Genomic DNA, 17,308 nt, shown 5'->3' with positions numbered 1-17,308 from the left:
ATACATACACAACTTTTCTATCACATCATACCAATTTCAACCAAACTTCTAAACTTTAGTGTGAACTAAACACAGTTACGGTACATAACAACACACACGCATACATATCTCCTCTTGCTCGCCGGCCGGGACTCGATTCGTCTGAACTCCGGCGGCGGCGGCGGCGGCGGCGGCGGCAGCGGTTGCGCCATGGGCAAGGTGTTTTTGTCCGACATTGAGGCGAGCAGGATGGAGGAAGGGAAGATGGCGGCGGCGGCGCCCGCTCCGATCCCCGCCAAGAGTGACGGGATACAGACTTTGGATGCCCCATCCAAGCTATGCCTCACGGTAAAGCTTGTGTTTCCTTCCACTAATTAATTAATTATAGTACGAGAGAAATTATGCATGCTTAAAAATATGTATCCAGTAACAAAAATTAGTTAATACTAAATAATTTCAACTAATTAATAGAAAATTAATAAATGTACATGCTTGCTAACTGCCTCTGAAATACCTTTTTTTTTCTTTGCATTCAAAGTACAAAATTTCAAACAACGATGTTATACAAAATTTCCCGTATACGGTGAGATCCATGCATATCTTTTACTAACAATTTTCTTCCTTTTTTTTTCTCTTTTCAGCTATTTATTACGAGTGGAGCGTTTGCAATCTTTGTAGCTTGCCTCGTGTTGGCTTTCGTGTTGCACCTGGATGTGACGGGAAGAGTAATGTTGGTGTTTTATGCACTAGGTGCTGTTGCCTTCGGAGTGACAGGCTATAACATCATTCGCCTTGCATGTTAGGTTAATCCAATATGTCAAGTGATTTTTTTATATTTTTGACATGTTTGTACTTTTTATAACAGTTACACGCCTTGTAGGGGGTGAATAAAGTGTATTTCAAAGGTGTTGGTTGTAAGTTGTAAAAATGTTATGTTAACATTTCTAGTAATGGAACGAGAGGCAAATCCCTCTATTGCTAGAAAAATGTTGTAACTAAGACGTTGTTTTAGTTGCAGGGTGAAAAATTTTGACGTGATACATCGGATATACGGACACACGTTTGAAGTATTAAACGTAGACTAATAACAAAACAAAATTACAGATTCCACATGTAAATTGCGAAACAAATTTATTAAGCCTAATTAATTAGTCATTAGCAAATGCTTACTATAGCAAATTCGTCAACTCATGGAACAATTAGATTTAAAAAATTCGTCTCGCAATTTGCACGTAATCTGTGTGGTTAGTTTTTTATTTATATTTAATATCTATGCACGTGTCCAAACATTCGATGTGATAAGGTAAAAAGTTTTTGCGTGAGAACTAAACCGAGCCAAAATCTGACGATTTGTACTGGACAAGTTCTACTACACTTTTATTTCCAAAATTACCACTCCCCGAGTTCTACTACCCCTAGAACAGATGGCTCACGTTCATTTCAAGGTACTCTAAAAAATCCCATATTTTAAAATATTTGGACATGCTTAGAGTAGGAAGATACACCAATCCTATAAAAACAATTTGGACAAAAGGCATTACGCCCTGCTTTTTCTTGAAAGCATAAGAGTTCATATATAGTCTAGAGAAACAAAAGAAAACATCTGCTGGGGATTCCAGCTATCAACCAAAGCATGGATCACGCAGTCTCTCAGGGGCTGCTGGCACAGCAAAAGACAAGCCAGGAAATATAATCACACCGAATCATCGTTTGCAGGGCTGTTGCAATGATCTCCTATCTCGCGGATGCTGGCAAGCAACGGTCCCCTTAACGCATCCAAATCTCCCCTTGACTTCACAGGCGCCAGATGTATCCACTGCATCAGAAATGAAACAACTTTATAAGGCAAGTTAAATCACATCAAAAAGTAGTTTATTGTTAACACCCAATCATTCCTCATTAGCCACAACGCCTAGAAACAAGCAGCAAACATCGTGAGCCAAGCAAAGTTCTTTTTCCCACCCTTATTTTACATGATTTCTAAGAGGTCAGCTCTAGAGGTAGGTGTGGAAAAATCTAATTGTTATATTTTGGTGTTTTATGATATATTACATCGACCCTCTCATGGGGTATATATAGGAGTACATAGGGATAGGGATAGAGACTTGGAGTACAATACAAGTAAGAGTAGATTTATCTCTAGGATTCGATCTCTAGGACTCTATCTTATCTCTAGGATTCTATCTCTAGGATATATCTTATCTCTATATTTGTATTTGACTCTTATCTCTAACTAGCATATTATACTTCTAACATTCCCCCTCAGTCGTAACGGGAGCGAAGCTAACGATTACGACTGGATTTGAAATCTTCTATTTCTTCATCTTCTTCGAGTCACCATCATCGATTGTATCTCTGATGGACGGTCCTCCACCTGGTGCCTGCGTCCCCTTCTGTGTCGTCCCTTGACTCTCCTCTATTCCCTCCCGCAGTCATAGCGGGAGTGTCATGGACGATAGCGATGACACGGAAGTTTTGACTGGAGTTTTCGTAGATGATTCTTGTTGTAGACGTTCGTCGATATAGCTGATCATAAAGTAGCCAAAGGCGAAAAAAAATATTTATGCCATGGTGTGAAGACGAAACTGCAATTGTTAGCATCTTGCACCTTGTAGATGTCAGAGGATGCCATTGGGGACGTCTTGCATATGTCAGGACGTCGTTGGCAATGAGGCCACCACTTTGGTTGGTCTTTTTGCGCCGTGTAGCAGTCATCACAATAGCGATGACGAGTTGATGCAGTCGTACACAATTTACACAATTTAATACTCTATCCCAGTTAAAAGCATCTCTAAAACAACACCAAAGAAACTGGGCAGGAGCACATCTGAAGAGAAGGTGATCAGCATCTTCTTCTATCCCACACAATTTACACACTTCATCTTTTTTAATTGCTTAGCTACTTGGATTCTTCCTCTCAAGGCTAGACAGAAAAACCAATCCTTTAAAATGAGAACTTAACAGATTCAAGTCAACTTGAATTTAACATACAAGTATAAGGAACATAAGAATAATTTCCTGGTCAAATTTACTACGATATTTTATTTATGACGCCATTTTCCAAAACGTCACTGAACCAACCACGGGACCTGCCCTGTTACAGCTCTATGATGATATCACTAGATTCATCATCAATAGTGGACTATGGATGACATTTTTGTGTTTTGTCATGAGGCATAATATTGTAGTGAGAAGAGTTTTTGCATTGCTCAAAAAAGAACCAACCTCAACTTTCACAAGTTCCGTTGCTTCTCTCTGCTTGATGTACTCTTTGATTGGCTCCTTTTGCCCCTGAACCGAGATGAGGTGGTTTGCAATTCAGATCTGTCCACACAATTGAAATAATGAAGTGTTTTGCGATGCAACTATTTGGCATCAATATCAAACACATAATGATTCCTTAGTCCTTACCTTGGTCTGGATGGGATGTAGTGCCCATATTCATCAATATCAAATAGATCATTTCTGCACAAATAAAGTTATTAGTGGTCTTTTATGTTATTATTTTACTAGAAATACTAAAAATAATGAAATATATACCTGGGTACATATTCGAAATCATTGATAGGAGTGTCCTGATGCATTGAGATATTCGAATGTTTCTTCAAAATCTTGTGGATTACAACCTAAATGAAAAAAAAACTTTATTATAACAGTGTAACTAGAGAGAGAACATATCTAATGGCAAAATTTCACAGAATGAATGTTTTGTGTTTCTCCTTACCCAAATCAGAATTCCAGCATGGAAGAGTGACAGAAGTACTGTCACTTTCACATACCAGAAAATATGGGCTGCCTTCTTGTTGGGTATAAGGAAGGAAATGTGGTACATGACTAGATATGAGAAGCATGAAAGGAAGACTCTAGGGATAATAGATGTAAAGCGCTGAAGAGCCTTGGATTCCTTAGCATGCAAATGAAGAAGAAAACCCATAGCCAAAATGCACCACATCGTCCCAAAAATCAAGAGCACCGCAGTTAAATCTCCTGGGTGATCCTTCATTGAGATTGCCACGGCTGCAGGATAGATGAAGGAGCCCAACAAAAGCACACCATAACCCACTTGATCTCGATCCCAGTTTTTTTCCTGTTTCAAGTTGGAAGCACACGGTTAAGGCCGAGTTTAGGTTGTGCTTAGTTCACGCTAAAATTAAAAATTTGGATAAAATTGGAACGATGTGAAAGTTAAAAGTTTGTGTGTAGAAAAGTTTTGATGTGATGGAAAAGTTGGAAGTTTCCAAAAACATAAACTTTCAACTTTTCGGTCACATCGTTATAATTTCAACCAAACTTCCAATTTTTGTGTGAACTAAACACAACCTAAAAGCTAGGTTTTTTCAATAAATCCATCTTAAATCGACCCAAAACAAACTTTCAATGAATCCATCTCAAAATCTACCCAGACGAAAACAAACTTTCAATAAACCCATCCCAAATCTTCCCAAAACAAAACAAGCAAACGAACCAAATCACTCTTCTCTGGCGCTGAGCCCCTGACGAGAACCGGCAGCATCGGTTGGTGTACGGCCTGATCCTCCCCTGGATCTTTCACCTCGTCGATGTCGTCCTCGATGCCGTCCTCGATGCCGTCAAGGCGGTCGCCTCCCGGTCTGGAACGAGCGATGCCTAGCCCAACGGGACGCATCTGGATCATCTTGGTGGTGGCCGTAGCATCCTCTCCTCCTCCTCCGCCGCCGCCGCCGCCCTTCACCTCCGCGACGCTCCAGTCAGCGGCGTTCGCCGTGGGAACAAGAACAACGCACTTGTCCCCATCGGCGTCCTGCGGCACAGGGATGTACCCGTAGCTCGCCGCCCCGTCTCCCTTCGCCGCCGTCTCGCTCTCCGGTACCCCCTTCTCGTCGTCCTCTCCCGCCGCCGCCGCCCTCCTCAAGCTCCCCATCTCGGCGTCCTCGCCCATAGCCCTCCTAGCCCACGGTATCCAGCCCCGTCTCCCTTCCACAGTGGCCATGCCGACCCAGCCGCGGTAGACCTCGCCGGCGCTCTACCTCCGCCTGCTAAAACCCTAAACCCATCGCCGTCTTCTCCTCCTCTCCCTCTCAACTCAAATTATCAAAATTTTGAGGTCCGTGGCTAGGAGGGAGCTGCTTTTTACCCTCGTGAGTTATTACTGCTGCTTTTTTTTTTTCTTTAACGCCCAGCTGCACTGTTCTTTTTTGTCACCGACTGCCGCAACGTTCGTCTGCTTTCCACCGTCTGATGTAGCGATGGAGGAGGAGAACTACACCAATCGACGGCTCTCCTCGGCCCTCGGCCCTCGGTCCCCTTGTTCGACTCGCACAGTAGGCCGCCTCGTCTTCCCCTGCCCCCGGTATCAATTGTCGGGTTGACGGGTTCTCCGGAGGCCCAGACCCACACGATATGAATTAAACTTCCACATAATTTTCAGATGCTACTTTAAAATACAAAGTATTTTTAAACTTCCACATAATTTTCAGATGCTACTTTAATTAAACATATCTATAAAAATAAAATATTTTAAATAAAAAGAGTAAAATATTATAATAGTTTATTCTAATGTAAGAATCCGCAAGAGGATCTTATGGGAGGTAAAGGTACTACTAAAAATCAAAGTATTTATGTGATTTCTTCAAAAAAAAAAGTAATCTTGACAAAAGATAACCTCATAAAGAGAAAATGGAGGGGAAACAAGCAATGTTGTTTTTTAATATACAAGAGATCATCCAATATTTTTTCTTTGACTGTCATGTTGCACGTTTTGCTTGGCAATGTATCTTCTTTGCCTTCAATACCCCCTACCCACAATGCAAAAGATATTTTTGGTAACTGGCTAAGGGGAGTGCCTAGACCAAAAAAAAAGATTTTATTTGGAGCTAGTGCTATATGTTGGTCAATTTGGCGTTGCCGTAGTTTTTAACTCTAAAAAAATGTCTAACATCATGCAGATTATCTTCATGTGTTCCAATTGGCTCCACTCTTGGTATATGATATTTTCATAGGAACAACAGGATACTATGCGTAATGATGCCACACGCTTGGAATTGGTAGCTAAGGAACTTTTATTCCAGTTTAGATGGCGTAGTACCTACAGAATTTCATGATAGAATCTATATGATTTTAAAAAAACATTATTTTAGTAGATCATATTATTGATATGAATTAAATATATTTAATTGTTGACCTTGCATACAAGGATAAAATGGTACGCCAACATACCCTTTTTTTAAAAGCAAACTCTGTGCGAGTAATCAAAATATTTTCCACTTCATGGCACATTGGCACGTAAGTTGCCTAGAGAACCAATTTTACCTGGCTTTGATGTGTCAGCGCTACAGGAATGCACTATAGTCTATAGGAGTAGTAGCATTGTACTATAGTCTAGGAGAAAAAAAAAGATTCAATAAAATATCACTTTATAAAATGGATTCAGTAAAATATCATTGTACCTAAAATATCCATGTCTCAATGCATTCGCGACGAATTTACCCTTGTTTTTTTTTCCTCCACCCTCCAACACCATTTGTGCTCGGCGGCAGTCGCCGTATGCCATATCTAACCATTCGTTATGATTCCTCCCGCTATTGATTCTCAGGACCCACATCCCCATATCCTCCTCGCCATTGTCCGCCTACTGCTTCCTCCGCGCCCCCTTCCGCTCTCTCCACTTCTTCCTTGTTGAGCCGACGTCACGAACGCCCTCAACCTCGTTGTGTGTGCCATCAATAATTTCTTTTGCAACTAGTTCCTCATTCCTCCTGTCCCAATGCGGGACCGCATAAGCTCTTGCGGCCAAGTACACGATCACGCTCGATGCAATCCTGCTCTTCGAGAAGCCCGTGCTGGCTGTGCTCCGTCACCGCCAGCAGCATCTAGCCGCCACCGTCGCGCTACCGCTCCACTTGATGAGGCGAGGTGGATGGCTGGAAATGGTGTGCGGTAGCCGACAATAAGCACAAATGACGTTGGAGGGAGGAAGAAGAGGATCCATTCGGACATTGATATCTTGATTGACAGTGATATTTTATCGAATCCATTATATTGAAATATAATCCTAGATTTCTCTGGACGAAGCCAGATTGTTGCGGCCTACTTCCTCCGTTCCAAAAAAACTTAACCTAGAAGAAGATGTGACCCCTTATAGAACAACGAATCTGGACAATCATTTGGTCTGTTTTTACGGCCTTTGGGACGCCACGCCGTTGAGTGTGGCGTGCCGGCGTGCGCCTCAATGTTTTTTTTTTTTCTCTTCGCACAGCTCTACGGGAAGTACTAGCTAGTACTACTATGCATCGCCCGGCGCCCCGTCCATTCAGAATTTCAGATCGGATTCAAATCGATTCACTGCCATGCTCGATGCTAGGAGTAGGAGTGGGAGTAGCTTGTAGCTACGTGTCGGGAATAGTAGTAAGTGACAATGGCGAGCGGAGGAGACAGTCCGAGACCGAAAAGTGTACTCCGGTATATGGCTCGTCCTCCTCCGCTACGGGGCGTGGTGGCGCCAAGACGAACGACTCGAGCCACACGTGGCACTCCCGATGGAGATCAAAATGTGCGGCCGCGCGGTTGGCCCGGACCCTGTCCTACGTGTCACGGACCAGCTTCCCCGGCCCACATGTCAGCTTGCCGGGCCATGGTCCGAACCAAACTCAAACCCGAATGCGAATCCCATAACCGGAGTCAGATTCCGAATCGTCCTCGTATCGTCAACTCGACCCGGCTCCTCCTGCTACTCTATATATTCGTCCCCTGCATCTGCATGCTACTACATGGATATCAATCACGCTGTAGCCTTCATTGTCATATAGTACTCCTGTACTCCTTCCGTTCTAAAATATAACAAGTTTTAGCCTTTACAATTGCTCCGATCCCCGTCAAGCGTGATGGGGCCTAGCCTTTGGACACCATCTTTTTCGTCACATCAAACTTTCTTACACACGTAAATTTTTAACTTTTTCATCTTATCGTTTTAATTTCTTCAAATTTTTAATTTTGATGTGGAACTAAACACATCCTATGCCTCACGGTAAGATTGTGTTCCAGTTCCAGACATATGGCGCATAGTAACACTAGTCGTATCCAACAATATTCGGAAGGGTAGAGCAAAGCACCACATGATCGTTTTCGCTCGTTTCGGCTGGTTGATTCATGCCACACCACACACCATTGACGTTCGAGAAACATTTTTTTTCCGATTGGTTGTGATCGTTAAGCCGTGGAATAATAAACTATTCTTTCAAGTTTGAATAGTTTGTTTTTTTAAAAAAAATCCAAAATCAACTTTGAAGTTAACTTTTAAAATATAAAATGTGGCAATGGCTAATAACCCAAGAAGATAAACGATGAGTGAAAGCGCAAATCACCAAGCACAGAGAAATTAGAGAGAATCCCTAATATGCCACTCCAAATTAATCGGTTCTCTTATATGCCACTTTAAATTGGCTTCTCCCTTCTATGCCACCGGTTCAAGTTTGTCCTCTCTTTTATGCCATTGCCGTCGCTCCACCGCTAGTTGACCGTTAACTTCATAATAAAAAGACGCATTTGCCCTTTAGAGTTGGTATACAACCAATAATAAGTATTTTAGTACTAATATAGCTACTCCCTCCATCCCAAAATATAAGCATTTTTTGGATCCTGACACGGTCTACGAGATGCTACTTTGACCAATAATATCTATAAAAATAAAATGTTTTAAATAAAAAGAGTTTCATATTATGATAGTTTGTTTAATGATATATATCTAGTAATATCAATTTTAAATGATTGATTTTTTTTTATATTTTTTTGTTATTATTGGTCAAAGTTAAAAATATTTGACCTGTCACTATGCTATAAATGCTTACATTTTGGGACGGAGAGAGTACTGGATACAACATATGAATATCTATCGTAAAAAATCTATCGTAAAAAAAGATACAACATATGAAAATTGATTATTATTTTTTGCATCACATGCAATTTTAGCCATCACCATCACAAATAAATTTTCAATATAAACATGAAACATGTAGTTTCAACAATATTTTTAATACAAAGATCATTTTTCACTGGTTCTGACAAAATTTTGTTCACTCAAAAAGGATTTAAAATAAATTAGTTATGATTTTTTTAAGTTTACACATTTTTTTAAGTTGAGAGGGCATATTGGTCATTTACGAAAAAACTAACATTTGACTAACGGTCAACTAAAACTATAGTGCTGGAAGTGACATAAAAAGGTGAAAAAACTTAAACCAGTGATACATAGGAGAAAAGCCAATTTTGAGTGACATATAAGGGAACTGGTCAATTTCTAATGGTATATAAGAGATTCTTCCAAGAAAGTAATATAGAGTTAGCATCTACTACGTTGAGAGTTCTATAATATTTACGGTATCAATAATCGATTGCAAGACATTTCAATAATCGATCATTCACGATATCAACGTACTATTGTAATATCATCTTTTTTTTTCTATATGTCAAGTTTTTCTTATAAATTATAATATTATGTATTTCTATTTCGATTTAAGTTATAGCTTAGCATTTTTAGATATACCGATGCCTTCTAAATTTCTTATCATCAAATTTGCAAACATAAGTTTTATACCAATTCCCGCAGCAACGCACAGGAAATCATGTAGTACTATATAGGAGTACGTTACATACCAGTATACCACATAAGTAAGCTTAATCTCCATTGGTGTTCATAGCTCATAACTGCCAAACAGAGCCTCTCGTTATCACGTTCCTCAGGGTCAGGAACGATCCGAGGCCAGTTTCTATGAGTTGGAGATCGCGACTATTACCGGTCACTGCTACTACCATGGAAGTGGATTCATTCACCAAACGGGGAACAGAGGACCTGTACATCCCTTCTTGTCAGTGTCAGGGATGCTGTTGTAGCGGTAAAGATGGTTGGATAGCTCCCAGCTCCAATCCTCCTTCCTTGAAACTTTCATCGGTGGCCACCGATTGATCCTCACATAATGATCCCTGATACATCCATTACCAGCAAAGCTTGTTATGATCGTGTACGTGCACTCATGGCCACCCCATACAGCATCATGAGGATCTGCGCTGTGGTAACCATCAGGGTGGAAGTAACGTCGCATTGGTGGACCGGTATGTTTCCATGATGGATCCAGGTTTCTCCAATATTCTGGTGCTGCCTGCACGGGCAAAGGAAACAGAAATTATGAACATCATGATTAATCATATAATTACAAAAGTGTAGAATGGTTATATTTTGGTATTACTCATCTGGAGTATAATTGTACATTTCATTTGCAAAGCAGATTTAGTTCTTACTAAAAAAACTAAAACAAATGTGTCGGCTTATTAAGCCTTTTTTCTGGTAATGCCTAACAATATATCGTCAAATTACAAATTTTGAGCAGATAACTGCATGCTGCACATGGTGGAGAGTTGAATTTAAATTTATGGCCATGATACATCACAGATTTTATGCTATGAATAATTCATTCATCAGATCATCATGCGGTTGCTTAGTGTAAGAGAGACGAACACAAGTATGGTTTTCAAAGTTTTTGTATATATGTTTTAGGTGATGCTCAAGAAAAATCAATAGTCAAATATCATCCTTGACCAGACAAATCAATGAATCAAAGTTTACGACCTTTAATTACCACCACGAAGAGATATGCATCAACTCTCCCTCATTGCATTTGGAAGCTAAGACATCTGAAGAAGCTAGACCAGATGCTGACAGTTGTCATGAACTCATGATTCCCATGCATCCATCAGGTGTGGTTGACTAAAACCATTTGAACTAAAAAACTAGTAAGTCAGTTGTGCAGTAGCAGCCACTAGCATTAAGATATGCCAGCTAATATAAACACATATCTCAAACCATGCAGATTGGATGACAGGTTAGCGAAAACTTACTATAGTGAAACGGAATTCCCAATCATGATCGCAGAGGTCCTCTTTTGTGATCCGAGTCTGAACAAGAGAACAATCCAAAATAATATAATCTTTCTTGAGATATTTTATTTTCAGTTAGGATAAATCAAGTTGGTAACCACAAAGAACTTCCCCATGCCAATGTTTCACAAACTATGAAAATAAGAGAAAATTTCTATAGCATAAAATTCTCATTGTTTTGGTTGCTGGAAAGAAGATAAGAAAATGGCGGCAAATTACTCCAAAAGTCCGGAGGTTATCTATTCGTTTAGTTGTGGTTAAAGCACCACTAGCACATCAACACAGTGCATCACCATCTCAATGTTGTTGATATATTGCATCTTTAACAAATATCACAAGAGTAAATTGCTGCCTTGCTAGCACTTACCCGTTTGCCATCCGCGATGGCCATTGAATAGGTAGACAATTTTGATGCAGTGGGTATCATAGTCAAACGAGGAATGTGTGCCTTTCCCGCCATCAATTCAGCACACTGCAGATAAAACAATGGTCAAGATTTGCTTGTGACTGTCAGCAAAGAAATAGTATTATTAACCATAGCACCCCTTCTCCCCTCTCTATATTTAATGAAGAATTCTCAGTTTACATTTGGGATCTGCATTCCCTTGTTAAATGAATGCAAGAACTCGTAACTTCAAAATAGGAATATTGGAGACTCAGATTCTGAAGCTAAATTTGAGCTGAATTAAGTCTTTTCCACTGTTTCATGGTCATGGGTCTGCTTACGGTAACAAAAATATGAGCCACCTGAACTACCTTTGACATTAGTCATGAGCGACTTTTATTTCATTGCTGTGAGTGTTTAAATCCTAGAAAATTGAAAACAAAAAAACGACAATACATAAACAAATAAAATATATGATTTTTTATGTAAATTAATTGATATCGTGGAAATTCAGGATAATCAATATGGATAAGACTAAATTAATACTTTCAGAGAAATGCACGATTGTCCATATACTGCACAAAATACTCCTAGAGATGTCAATTGTTAAAAGATGAAATGTGCACAAAATACTATGATACCATTGATAGCCAAGATTAATCGAAAAATAAAAAAGATCAATACTTAAAAGAAAAACAAGAATTACACTTGGAAAAGTTCTATCTAATAGAAAATATTTCAAAGCGTCTCGTTTATCATTGCTGCGATTTTGTATCTTTTCGGGGAATCAAAGAAACAACTTTATCCCTGTCTGATAGAATAATTGTTTTTTCCCCACCATGTCAATGTCACACAAAGTTTGTACACATGAGTCTGTCACACACAGAACATCCCTTCTTATCTTGCACTTCCACGAGTCAACAATTACCCTTTTGGGATTTAGATAATAACCTTGGTAGTTGGTACCAAACTGTGTGACTGTTAACTGTACTAGCCGAATGCTTGCTTGAAATCAACATCCCCTCCAATATGATCCTGATCCTAACAGAGGGCATGAGAGCAGTCAATGCTAAATTAAACGCTCGTGTGAGGAATACAAGCAGAGCCGAGCAGCAGAGCAGAGCAGAGTGGAGAGGAGAGGAGGGGAGGAGTGAGTGAGTGATCTACTCAGCTAGGTGGGGCCGTTGCCGTGGCGCAGATCGCTTGCCTTTTGGGGAAGGTCGTTGGGGCGCGCATTTATAGAGGCGCAGGGTGGCAGACGGATGGAAGGATGAGGGGGAGCTCCGGCGATCCAGTGGCGGAGGAGCAGGTGGCGGCAAGAGGGGTGTTCCTACGTGGCAGCTAGCGTGCCAGGGTGCCCACGTGGACACATGCATGTGTGGGTTGGGTTGCTTTTTATGGGCGATGCTTAGCTCGGAAGTCTGGAGCCACAAAAGACGAAACGGGTTGGATGGATGGGTGTGTGTATCAGTGCACTCTGTACATGTCGACAGCCGCATGGTAATCACGTTATTTCCTCCGTCTTAAATTATAGCAATCTATTTTGAGACAGAGATTATAGATTATTACTTATAAAAAGAGTGTTCTATGTTTTATAGATATTCCCTCTATGAACATTTGCAGTGCAAAGCAATCCCTAGTTTCTGAGACGGACAGAAGCAAATTGACTTTAATGATGGTTTTAATTTTTCATATCAATCCCTATAATACTTCTATTTTTGTTGTTGTACTTTCTTTAGTTCATGAGAATTTAGTTAAGTTTTGTTTCCTCTTTCTCATGGTTTCTGGCTTTCTGCTCAAGGTGACATAAACATGACTACATGAGGCACCCAACCTACCTTTGACATGAGTGTCCATCGGCATGAGTAATAAAATCCAAGAAAATTACAAAAAAAAAAGGACTATCTAAAATACACAGACTTTTATATATATTGATATTATGGAAATTCAGGATCTTCAATGTAAGTCAGACTAAAAATGAACATTTTTTACAAAATCACAATCATCTCTATACAAAGATCCGTCAATTGTTAAAATATGAAATATTCTAAGATTGGTTGAAAATCAAATTGAACAACAACTCAAAATTTAGGAATAGACAGAGCAAAATGATAGAAAATATTCAGTGTGATTATCATTTCTTATTGTCGTAATTTTGTCTCTCTTGGGGGGAATAGAAGAAAGATCGTTATCCCTGTCGGGAAAGGTACTTGTTTTCCTACCATGTCAATGTCACAACAAGTTTGTACAGTACGTCTGTCACACGCCGTACTCTCTCTGTCTTATCTCGCCATGCTACGGGCACAGGAGCAATCAACAACGAGCCTCTTGGGTTTATATATATAACGACCTTTGTACCAAAAACAGTACTAACACACTAGCCGAATGTGCGCTCTTCTCTTTTTGGCAACCATAATTTGATAATCAATAAACGAGAATTCTATAAAAGCTCCAAATCAACACCACTCCCGAATACGATAAGCTCGATCCTAACAGAAGACACGAGAGTAGCCACCGCCCGTGAGGGGAATCGGAGGCCCCTCGCCGGCAATTCGTCGAACAGGCGCCGTGCAGGCTGTAACGAGAGAGAAAGAGAGAGAGAGAGGGGACCTTGGGTGCCCAGAGGCGGTCGTCGGCGGCGACCCCGCGCCAGGCGCGGGACACCGCGGTGCATCGTGCCACGCTGCGTGCGTCCAGGAGCTCCATCACCCGCCCCATCACCTCCTCCCCGAGCACATCCACGGGGTCCTCCTCCCCTCCCCGCCTCCTCCTCCTCTTCCTCCTCTTCCTCCTCCCCCTCTTCCACCTCTCCCACTCCTCCGCCTCCTCCTCCTCCTCCTCCTCCCGCTTCCGCCTCCTCCGCTCCTCCGCCATTCCCACCACCACGACGAGAGCAGCAGCAGCAGAGCGGAGTGGAGGAGTGAGGAGTATCTATCTACTCAGCTCCCTTTTGGGAAGGTTTAGCTCGTTGGGGCCCGCATTTATTGAGCCGCGGCGCCGGACGGGATGAACGGACGGACGGATGAGGCGGGCTCCGGCGATCCGGCGGGGGGGGAGCTCTCGCACGTATGCTGCCCACGTGGACACCCACGCATGCGTGCGTGTCAACGCGCCTCGTCACGGTCCTTCGTATGTGGGCGAGGCGAGGCGATGCTTAGCTTGGAAGTTCTCTGGCTTCATCCCTCCCCTGGGTTTATAGGAGTATGGTGGTGTTCTTTTGTGGTGTTAATATATATATTTTTTTAAATTATACAGCACAACGTAGAAACTCACAATGTATGTACGCTCACTCCTATGAAAGTACGTATGCAAACCCTACCACTATGAGCATATTCGAAGACTGGACCGACAACTTGAAAAATAGATTAATATGATATTTTAGAGCAATTTTCATATAGAAAGTTTTCACATGAAACGTACTGTTTAGTAGTTTAAAAAACGTGCCACAAAATTCTTAATTTTCATCCACCTCCTTTTGGAGAAATAAAATAGGACCTATATCACCTTTGTCTGCACGTGTGTCGTACGTGTCCATAGCCGTGATTGCTCGCATGGACGCTTCCCAATTTTCACTGCACGCACAACACAACATCACATACGGTTGCGAAGTGAACATAACTCAACTGGTTAGGTTCCTTGTGGTGGAACCAGCTTACCAGGTTCAAATTCTAGAATTGACACGGGTGCTCGTATTTATGGCTAATTATTCTTTCAGTGGTAGGTGACGTACCCGTCGACAGCGAGGCGCCTGTGGTGATCTCAAGATATGCCGGCCCAGTCTTCCAGAGGTTTATACAAGTTTGTACTGTGTTTTAAAAACAAACATCACATACGGTTTATACAAATACAATTGGTTGTCGATGATCGCTTCCCTGTGGTTTTCTCCAAAACCGCGGTTACACATTAATTGCTGACGGAAACAATTAACAGCCCGTTTGGTTCCTCCGCAAAGGCTACCCTAGCCTTACATAGCAAGTCTATCTGTTTGGAACTGACTTTTAGGAGCGAGCTAAGCTTGCGGGGCTAGAAAAATCTCGTTGGCTCGGGAGATCCTCAGCTCGTTTTCCACGACAAAACTTCACTCGCAAAAAAAAAAAACGTTGCACTCGTGCGGAAAAAAAGAAAGAACTGTCTAGTATCATTTGAATTTTGGATTGTTAGATATGCTTTAAGATTCGTTCACAACAATGATCTTCTTCTATTCCCCCTCCTCTTCTTCTCCCAACCCCCATCCACACGCAGCACGAGCACCATCGCCGTCACCACGCTCGTCCCTGCGCGCTGTTGTTGACGAAAAATCAGCCGCTCGGACGATAGTGTCAAATCTAAGTCGACAGACACAATGGCCTGAGAGACCTACTTAGGTCCATTGCAGGTCCTGATCTATAATGAAATGTGAGCATACCAGCCAGTTTGATCCTGCAACTGACAAGATATATGAATATATGATCTGATCAGCCAATAAGCCGATGTAACGATACCAACTTATGTCGATAGGATTTTGAACATTCGGCTATAAGTCCGATGTAGATTCTGACACTCGAATGGACAATGATATTGCCGGATGGTAAACATAGCGGACCAGGGGTGCGAGAGAAGATTTGAGAGATAGCGGGAAGGTGATGCAAAGGGGGACGGGCCCCTCTGGAGTTGTGGAGACACAAGTGGTTTATACGGGTTCGGGCTGTTGTGGAAGCTTAATACCCTAATCCTGTGTGTGATTGATTCTGGTGGAAGAATACAAGTGCTTCCTTTCTCTGGATTGCAATCCCCCTTACCCCCAGGCATGGACCTCCTTTTATATCTCAAGAGGTTGCCACAAAGGCCCAAGACCTAGCTTCAATGGAAAGGAAGACATTTTTTACAGGTAATTGATGTGTGTCTTGTCCTCCCGACGTGTGAGGCCACCCACGCCTTACCGTGGCATGAGCCCCATCCCATCACGCCGAGCGACACGGGCGTGTCATTCCTTCTCAACTATCAACGACTTCTGGCCGTCCGGCCCCACCAAGGGGTAGGGATCTCTCGAACGGACCAGCGTGGGAAGAGCTGGTCCGAGTCCAAACGAGCGGCAGAAAGCTGCTCATTAATGGTGACGAGGCGGGGTAGACGCATGCCATGCCCTTTGCTAGCAGTAGGCGCATGCGCACGGTGCCCTATCCTATGCCTGCCCGCAATCACATCCGTCATTCCACCTGTGAATGGCCTGTTAGTGCGCACGCCCGTCACATTAAATAAGGCGTGCCACGGCCAACGGGACATTATTAAATGCAGTGGTTGGGCGCTGGGAACGCCCACCCAGGGAGTACGAGCGAATCAGAGCGTAGAGGGGCTTGGGGCAGCCCGACCCCTAGAGTGGGAGGCAGCCGCTACTCCAACCCCGGGCCCGACCCCCGTCAGGGGCACCACGTGGGTTTGGAGCGGCCTTCTCCCTCGGGGTACCCCGGGCCCATATCATCGACATATACAAAGACAATTAGCTAAACATTGAGAACTTGTATAATATAACAATATAATCCAATAAAAATCAATCGGCCGAAAATGATATAATAGAGTAATTGCTGATCCGATGGTTAAAGCATACATCGGCTGGAGATCCAATGTTGATAAATTCAAATGATTAAATAGTCAATTAAACCTCTACTGTAATCGGCTAAAACCAACTTGTATGTAATCCTTATAAGCCGATGTAGATAACTCATCGGCTGAAAGATAAAATAATGATAGATGCCAACTGAATTAAATAAATCTAAATTACAACCGTAACCCCATAGGTCAAACCTCAAGGACGATGTCAATGATGCTAGCGTCTTGTGTGCTGGTGAGGGGATGGAAGAGGGACAAAGCTTGTGTATTGGCACTGACCCATGGCACCAGCGTCGTCGTTAGCATCGTATCCGGGTAGCACGCTAGCTTGATCATGCTGTCATATTGGTAGGAGGACGGTGTCACTGATAATAATACTAGCGTCTTAACGTTGGATCATGGCGTCGAAAATAATCTATTCCTATATATTATGTTTTTTAAGGCCTATTTATA

General features: G+C 42.1%; 2 protein-coding genes across 2 annotated transcripts; both read right to left on the bottom strand.

The window, feature by feature from the left end:
- Window positions 1-1,459: 1,459 nt before the first annotated feature.
- Window positions 1,460-5,022, bottom strand: LOC127780070 (uncharacterized). Its single transcript, XM_052307025.1, has 6 exons — window positions 4,445-5,022; window positions 3,704-4,066; window positions 3,520-3,605; window positions 3,391-3,444; window positions 3,205-3,303; window positions 1,460-1,795 (listed from the first exon to the last, which is right to left on the bottom strand). The coding sequence occupies exons 1-5, from the start codon at window positions 4,946-4,948 to the stop codon at window positions 3,213-3,215; spliced, it is 1,098 nt and encodes a 365-aa protein (XP_052162985.1). The 5' UTR covers window positions 4,949-5,022; the 3' UTR covers window positions 1,460-1,795; window positions 3,205-3,212.
- Window positions 5,023-9,249: 4,227 nt separating this feature from the next.
- LOC127778919 (uncharacterized) lies at window positions 9,250-14,412 on the bottom strand. The gene is made up of 4 exons (XM_052305568.1): window positions 13,880-14,412; window positions 11,252-11,356; window positions 10,846-10,902; window positions 9,250-10,109 (listed from the first exon to the last, which is right to left on the bottom strand). Exons 1-4 carry the CDS (start codon window positions 14,141-14,143, stop codon window positions 9,780-9,782), a joined length of 756 nt encoding a protein of 251 aa, XP_052161528.1. The 5' UTR covers window positions 14,144-14,412; the 3' UTR covers window positions 9,250-9,779.
- Window positions 14,413-17,308: the final 2,896 nt, after the last annotated feature.

This window comes from Oryza glaberrima, chromosome 7 (assembly GCF_000147395.1).
Source record: "Oryza glaberrima chromosome 7, OglaRS2, whole genome shotgun sequence".
NCBI lineage: Eukaryota > Viridiplantae > Streptophyta > Magnoliopsida > Poales > Poaceae > Oryza > Oryza glaberrima.
This window is presented reverse-complemented; position numbering and strand designations above follow the sequence as displayed.